This window comes from Falco cherrug, chromosome 3 (assembly GCF_023634085.1).
Source record: "Falco cherrug isolate bFalChe1 chromosome 3, bFalChe1.pri, whole genome shotgun sequence".
Lineage (NCBI taxonomy): Eukaryota > Metazoa > Chordata > Aves > Falconiformes > Falconidae > Falco > Falco cherrug.
This window is the reverse complement of record NC_073699.1, coordinates 41610288-41618529: the sequence shown is the minus strand read 5'-3', so window position 1 is coordinate 41618529 and position 8242 is coordinate 41610288. Positions and strand designations below refer to the sequence as shown.

The following is an 8242-nucleotide window of genomic DNA, read 5'->3' as shown; positions in this document are numbered from 1 at the left end:
TACAGAAAATTGTTCAATTTTCTCTTTATTTTCTTTCCCTGTTTTTCCTATGTCAAAATATCATCTACTCTGTCCTTCCCCCAAACCCACAATTTTTCCTCTCTTTCCTATGAAACACAGCAAGAATTTGGCACAACCCAAATGGAAGTGATGTGTGTTCTTCCTGTGTTGATATCTGACTGTGATTCTGGGGTTGGGTAGCCCCAGAGATCTTCCTGCATACAGAGGGTGGCCTTGTTTAACCTCCACATTTCTACAGACCTATCCTAGTGAGGCCTTGCAAATTTCAAGCATACCCATATGTAGCATGAAAATGTCACACCCAGGAATATAGTAAGTTTCCTCAGGACTTCAAATCACCTTCCTAGTAAATAGCAATGTATATCTCATTATTTTGCCCCCTTTGAAGGTTATTGATGTCCCACTGGGCCCAGAGGTGGAGGACGAAAAGTGGTTTCCAGGATGGACACAACCAGCCTGATCTAAAAGCGACTAGAGCAAGTGATGCAAGGCACTCTGCTGCTTGGAGTGAGGACCACAGATTGCTGCCTGGAGCACATGGCGTTAGTACATGTATTCAGTATCTCCCACAAAGGGCTGCAGACCATATGTGTGTCAGAGTGCAAAGAAAAAGATTTCACATTAACCATCTTTCCAAGATCTCTATTCTAGACAGTGGAAAACATTTCATGCACATATATTTATTTTGAGGGTGGGATGAGACACTTCTACAGAAGAAATGAGTGAGATTTGGTTTGGTTTGTATCTCTTCTGGAAGTTCATCTGCTTGCTTTCTCTGAACATTGACCTACTGCACTCCTCTTCAACCATATTAGTAGGGCACAAGGGACTTCCCTGAAGAAGTGCATCACAGGACAGTTGCAATCTTTCAGCTCTGTGTTGCAAAAGACTTCTGATTCGGTTTGGTCCCATTTTCCTCTATCTGACATGCTATCTTGATGATACTAAGAGCATGAACTAATTTAAACTCCATAGCACTTATATTCAAGGAATACAACAGTTCCTTGTGCTGTTACAATCTCAATTTTCTGTGAACATTCACACCTATGTTTACTTATCTTTTACTGACTATGGGATTTACAGTGCCAATGATGTTGCTTCTGGCATCGCAGCAACTTGGAATTAAAATTAAAAAGTGATCCATTTGTGTTCAGGATTACCAACCATTTATCTTAATCTTGCTGTTCCTGTGAAGATTCCTGTAAATTAAAGCTGCTGTCGTCTGTCCCCTTCATGCATGCTGTGCTTGCTACATGGGCCTTTGTAAACTCTTAGGAAATGATGCAATCCTTTGCTATTCTTGTGACTTCTTGTCCCAGATGCTGAGCAGTCTGTTTGCTTGGGGTTGGGGTTGTATCTGAGTATATATTCTGACTTGCAGCTCTACCTGCTTTGTTGTCATAGAGCACTCTTCTTGCCACATTTTGAATTCTTTTTAACCCTGGAAATTTGAATTCTTTTTAACAATTTCACCAGCATGAGCAGATTGGGTGATGTCCTTTGCTTGCTAAATTCCAATCACATCATCAAGGTTAATTATAGTCCTGAGTGTCACCACATGTTTCTAGTCCCAGACCCCATCAGACTGCCAATACCGCAACATTACGGGAATGATTCTTCAGCCCTACATCAGCCACAAGATTTTCTCAGTTTTTGCCTGTCTTGTTGGATAGATCCTATATGAATATTTTCAGTTGTCTTAACTTCTCTAGGAATTTTAACACTAGTGAGATTCTTATGTGCTGTGTTTCCATATAAGGCACTTCTAAAGTTATTTTTTACTAATTACAAAATTTTCAGAGCCAAGGAAGAGACTGAGACCTGTTTCTCCTTAGTACTTGAACCTTAACCAGGCTGTACCGTGGGAGCCCAAGTCTCTGCATAATGTAGCGACTGATCCCAATGCACTCTTGTCAGAATATATTAAAAATATTCAGGTATTTAGGATTTGAAAGGTAGCTCAGAATCCATCCTCTGTGCCCTGCAGAAAGTATCTGTGTACATATCTTTCAGCTGGAGTGTGATAAACACTGCCCAGTGGTGGAACCTAATTCTTAGGTATAATTGCCATGAGCCTGGGTGAGAATGCCACACCAATTGCAAATTTGCTGTTATATAGAATTAGCTACTTGTGGAGAAGTGACTATTCTCCCACAGAATGCACAGCTTTCTGTGTTGTTTCATTCAAATAATTTATTTATTATTTGCTTATACGGTTAGTATAAGCTTGTGTTCGTGGGTAGCTGTAAGTCCCACTTCTTCCTTCTTTTTATCTTACTTGGCTCATATGAAGTCCAGTCATTTAAACCTAGCTTAATCCCTCCCAACATTACATAGTTAACTAAAACATTAGCTACTTAACGGAATCACACAGCTGGTCACCTTACGGTCCTCCTAGAGACAATGGAGAGGGACACAGTAACTTTCAGACAGTTATTGAGATCTTAAATTAATTTCTTCAACTCCTTCTTTCATCTGGGAGACCCCTATGGCAACTGTACATCTTACATAGTCACCTTTACTTAGCTGAGAAACTTGAATTTTTATGCAGAATCCATAGCATATCTGAGAGTTCTTTAAACAGTATGCGTATAAAGTCGCTAAATGGGAAAGGTATGGCTTAGTTATTCCTTATATGTAAACTATGGAGGCTTTGCTCAGATCAGAATTGTTAACATTTTCAATATGAGAATGTATTTTCCTTGTGTAAGTAAACACATGTATTGGAAAGGAATGTTTTCATGATGGAAACATGAGTTTTCTGGCTAATGATCTGCTCTATCAAAGTCCCACATAAAATAGAGACAAAACAAAGTTCTACACAACATTTATATAAGTCTAAAGTAATAAAAATACTTTCTGGAGACAAGTGTTCCTCTTTATATATGGACTGCCTGCCAGGAAAGTCAATGCAGGTATTTTGCCTTTAAGATTTTACATGAAGTAGGTCTCAGCTGAATATGGGTTGCAGATGAAACATTTTTAGCAAGATTTGTATACCTTTATGGGATCAAGATGGGTTCACGTTGTGCCTTGTGCCAAGGAACAAAGATGTCATTAACGTAACAAAAATATCATCAAGCGTATACTTGCCAAATCTAATAAAAGTGTATGTATTTCTTACCTTCAATGCTTGTGGACTGTATAAATGTAGGGTAGTTTTTCATTTTAAGTCTCCCTTTCACCCAGCTCTGTAACTCATACCCAAACAAAACACTCAGACTTTAAAAATTAAATCAATTTACTCTATCAGGTTGTCAAAAACTAAATTAAAAAAAAGGACCAAAACATAGTATCTTCCTATGGAATCTGTTAATGCTTAGATAGAGCATTTTAGAATGTTTTGATCACCTCATTCATATAAAGCACTGATCTGAATTTCATCTGTTTGTGAGATTAAAAAAAGGGTTCAGCACTGTGTGCATGTATTTTTGGTGTGTTTTATAGGTGAGAAATGCCAGAATAGATGACCTACCTGGCACTCCCGTGGCAAGACAGCAGCCTTCATCTCAGGACAAACTCACAAGGGGCCTGTTCAATTGTCTGAACTTTTTTCTAATCACATTATGCCTCTCACAGAGAGAGAAGAAGAAAGGTTAATTTACATGTTTTAAATAGTATTTATGAACCCAAGGATTAAAATTAATTATTTGAAATATCAGATCCTTGTTAGAGAAATCCAAACGTACCTAATTGCCACACTAATACATGTATCAATGTATAGAGGTATTTAAAAAAAGAATTGAGTTTTATACAATATTACCTATATAAAAGCTGTAATTTTCTCTCCAGATATTGATCTGAAATGTCACTTTGGCCATTGTGTACTTCCACTCTAAGACTACTGATAATCTGTTGGGGCACCATCATCATATGGATGTGTCTGTTACAGTAACAAATACAGTAAGTGCATTCATTATTTTATGAAGAAAGTATTTGTATATATTATGTAGCCACAAGAAAAAAAAAAAATGAGAGCATGTAGTATGGTGCGTGGACGAAAGCAATGCTATGTTTTTCTTCATGTCACATTCCTCACCCTTAATTTTGACCTACTGTATTCACATAATATAACCACTTCATATTCGGGAATTTACCCTTAACATTTTTTTCCATCATTTCATGTGGACCTTTCTGTACTGTTTAAAGTTCTCCATGCTTTCCTTGCTTTTCCAATCTCCTAGAGTCGTTAAGCAATTACAGCTGGGATCAAGGCCAAAACCAGCTATGTATCACAACTGAGATTATCTCAAGTGGCACCTTAGTTAAATTGCTGAATAACTTTTCTCTAGGGTTCAGATAAACATTGGCTGTGTTTTCTTATACCTTATGCCTTCCTAAAGGTCCTTCCTTTTTGATTTACTGTTTATATTCTTTTCTTTTTATAAAGCTTCCTGGAGAAGGTCAGTTAAGAGTCCCACCTCAGTTACATAACTACAAATTAGGATAGCTCCTTTCCTTCACGGCCTTTCTCTGCATAAAACCGTAAGATATGTTATGGTCTCTGTACAGCTTGTCCTCAAATCACTGAAAGTAAAAATTTCAGCAGATCCTGGGCTGAGACTTCATTTTATATTGCAGTGGCTCTGGACTATTTTACACTTCAGAAGAAAAGCAATTTTCTGAAGTTCATCTACTTGAAAGATACTACCAATAGTCATTCTTGGGCTTCTATGCAGTATTTCAAAACAGAAATCCATGATGTAGGATGACCTGACAAGAAACCAGGTTAAAATGGTTCTTGTTAAGCAAATGTTTCTTCCTCTTGGTGCCCTACATGAGGAAGAGGAGGCTTTTCCTTCTCTAAATCAACCCAGTCTTCTCCCTTACTGTGAGTTAACTGCTGGTAACATACTTTGAGACAAAAAAATATCTTATCTCAGGTGTTTTAATCTTAAAATAGGAAAAGTCTGCTCCCAACTAGGAAAACTCAGCTGATTTTCCCACTGCATAAATATAAGTGAAAGCAAAACTGACTACAGATAGAAATGCAAAATGACAAAGAACAGCAAAAGGAGCTATTACACTATCTTTTGTACTATGAGGCAGAACAAATTACTGACATCCATTTCTTAATCTACTTTTATTTATTTTCCTGATTCATAGAGGAGGTTATGACAGTGAATTCTATAAATTATGTTAAAATGTGGTTTCCCCTGCTGATTGATACAGTACTGAACTCCACATGAATCACCTGGGGTGAAAGTGTTCTTATCTGACTCTGTCTGGAGATGTATCTGCTTTCAAGAGATGAGGAAGATAACTGTTTACAAAAGCAGGTTTCAAGAACATGTATTACAAAGATGTTTCTATACTGATGGAGCCACACACTGTCACAGTACCAGTAAGTAATTGTAACCAAGTTTTTAATGTAATTTATAAAAAAATAGAGTTATTTACATTTGCAACTTATTTGATGGCATCTTCTTTTATTACAGTATTTGAATCAGTGAAGAAATGTCACTAGAACTCATTTGAGGGTAAACTTGACAACAGTAAGCATGACAGTACAGGAAAAATGTTTAAAACATTGTGAATTCTCATTATTTTGCAGCATCACACAAACTCATTCCTTACGGCACATGCACCCTGGCCATATGGTAAGCAGAACTCCCTTCCAGGTTAAGGCACAGAAGCTCTGCCACATTTTTAGGGACAGTTCCACATTCTTACATGTGGCACTTCAAGGCAAAACCAAAGGAATTAGTTTAATTCTAATGGACAGTAGCCTAAATACAGAATGTAGCCATTTACACATTTTTTAAGAAAACCCTGATTAAAAAGACAAAAAAAAAAAGTATGACTATACTTATTGCATAGTTGCAGTAAACCAGATCCATGAATATGAAAGCCATCAAAATATATTATAAATCTATCTGAGTTTCAAAGCTACTCTAAAATACTGCTTTGCTTTAGAATACAAATAACACTGTTTGGGGTTAGTTTGTAGAGTTGTATTTTGGTCCATGCAGTTAATTCTATATCATTATATCCCTCTTCCGTTAGTTAAAAGCCTCAGAACAACAGGTCCTCAGACAGTGGTAAGAATGATGAAGCCAAAGAAGGGCCTATCCAAATCTCAGACTTCAGCTGCTGCAGTCAGTTCATAAAACCTCTTAACTTCAACCGCCTCCCATCTTTACTGCTTTAAATAAACTGCCCTTAGAACTCTAAGGGAAAAGAGTGACAGGGGACGTGGATTTAACACTGTTGGAGATGGGGGGTTGTCCCCATCTTCTAGTCTCAAGCTGATAAATCACAGCTCTTAAAAATATCCAGCCCATAAAAAAAAAAAAAAGTCAAGAACATAAAAAAACCCACCCCAATTTACTTTGACTATGCGGTAGTTCCACATAATCTGCTGGCAGTAGAAACTTCTTTGGTGTCAGAGTCAGGTCTTCCTGAAACCACAAATGGCCAAGTCTGCAAGCAAAAAAAGGTATTTCATATTATAAAGAAAGTTTACCCTGCTATGAAACTGGAGCTTTATTACTGATAGATGTCTTAACTCTGGTTCAGTTGCAAACACGTCATCGTGTTTTAGTCCCTGCGGGAAGCACAGAGCTGAGTTCCACTAACAAATATTTTCATTACGTTTTTCAGTGTAATTAAATGCTCCACAATAGGCCTGCAATGGTCAGCGGCAAATCGTTCTCATCAAATATGCAACATCTATCTTGCTTTACAACTGTTTGTATTATTTTATAGATACAAAGCATACAAACTACTCAAAAACAAGCACTCTGCACTACATAAGTAACTTTTTTACCCCTGCGGCAAGCATCGGGCGTTCAGTTTTGTACCGACGACCTAACGACGGCTCGCTTGCGCTCCAAGCCCGCCCGCAGAGCCAACTGCTTCTTCTTCGGACACCAGGCTTGCCTAATGCCCGAGGAATTTACTTCTTTAGGGTCCCGCACGCCGGCTCCCCAGCCCAGACACACCCGCCACCACGGCAGGCCGAAGCCGCCTCTCGGGTCGCCCCCGGAGAGAGGATTTACTGGGGATTTACGAAGCGGCCAGGGCCGCCCCGCGGCCGTCGTGAGGGCGGGCACGGCTGGAGCGCCGCCAGCCCCGCCGGTGCGGTGCGCCGGGGCTCCCCTGTGACCCCCGCCGGCACCCCTCGCCGCGCATCCCGAAGGCGCCGGGGCCGCGCCGCGCCGCACCGTACCAGGTTGACGGGGTGGACGTAGCCGTTCTCGTAGCGGTCCTCCTGCAGGAGCTGCCGGAGGTGGGCGATGTAGCTGGACGCCAGGCGCAGCGTGTCCAGCTTGGAGAGCTTGGTGTCGGGTGGCACCCAGGGCAGGCTCGTCTTCAGCCGGGAGAACGCTTTGCTCAGCACCCGCATCCGCGCCCGCTCCCGCGCGTTGGCCGCGTTGCGCTGGGACTGCTTGCCCTCGGGCGGCGGCCCCCGCGGCCCCGGCACCGCCTTCTTGCCCCCGGGGCCGCCGCCCCGCGCCCGCTTCCTCTTGCAGCCGCTGCCCGCCGGTCCCGTCGCGCAGCTGCCCTCGCCGTCCTCCTCCTCCTCCTCCTCTTCCTCCTCCTCCTCCTCCTCCGCCGCCGAAGAGTTGTCCCCCGAGGGGTAGAGCTCGCCGCGGGGCTGGCGCTTGGCCGGCGGCGGCGGGTAGTCCAGCTGCAGCGCCCGCAGGTCCATCTCGGGCAGCTCCTCCGCCTCGCTCCCGGAGCCCGTGGACATGGTCCCGGGAGGGAGGCCGGGAGGCGGGCAGCGGGGCAGGCGGGAGGGGGCGGACGGCCGAGGCGCGCCGGCGAGTCGGCCCAGCGCGGGGCGGCCCCGCCGCGGAGAGTCCGTGCCGGCGCGGAGGCGCGGGGGGGGCGCGCGGGGGGGATGCGCCCCTTGACAGCGCTATATATCGGGTGTCCGCGGCGCAAACCATCTGCCGGGCGAAGGGGCGGGGTGGGGGCGCGGAGGAGGGGGTCGGACCCGGCTGAGCCCCGCGCCGGGGGCGGTACCTCTCCGCGCTGCCCGGCGCAGCGCTGCGCCCTGGCCCGCGGCCCGCGGCGGGGCTGGCGCGGCGGGGCTGGCGCGGCGGGGCTGGCGCGGCAGGGCGCGGAGCCAGGCCCACAGACCCGCGTGGGGGCGGGCACGCGGGGATGTCTCCAGGTGTTTGTGTGCTCCTGGGAATAACGCCGCCGGGCGAACGAGCGCTTTCCCTCCGGGACAGATCCCTCTCCCCGCCCCGGAGGACGGAAAATACCCGCG

The 8242-nt window shown here is 44.0% G+C and overlaps 1 protein-coding gene across 1 annotated transcript; it reads right to left on the bottom strand.

Moving 5' to 3' along the window:
- Window positions 1-5163: 5163 nt before the first annotated feature.
- MSC (musculin) lies at window positions 5164-7940 on the bottom strand. Its single transcript, XM_005443247.3, has 2 exons — window positions 7193-7940; window positions 5164-6444 (listed from the first exon to the last, which is right to left on the bottom strand). The coding sequence occupies exons 1-2, from the start codon at window positions 7715-7717 to the stop codon at window positions 6358-6360; spliced, it is 612 nt and encodes a 203-aa protein (XP_005443304.2). The 5' UTR covers window positions 7718-7940; the 3' UTR covers window positions 5164-6357.
- Between the last annotated feature and the right edge of the window lie 302 nt (window positions 7941-8242).

Coding starts and splice junctions, on each gene's coding strand:
- MSC (XM_005443247.3), bottom strand. CDS start 7,717: ATGTCCACGGGCTCCGGGAGCGAGGCGGAGGAGCTGCCCGAGATGGAC. Junction 6,445..7,192: donor ACGTCCACCCCGTCAACCTG/GTACGGTGCGGC, acceptor TTTTGCTTGCAG/ACTTGGCCATTTGTGGTTTC.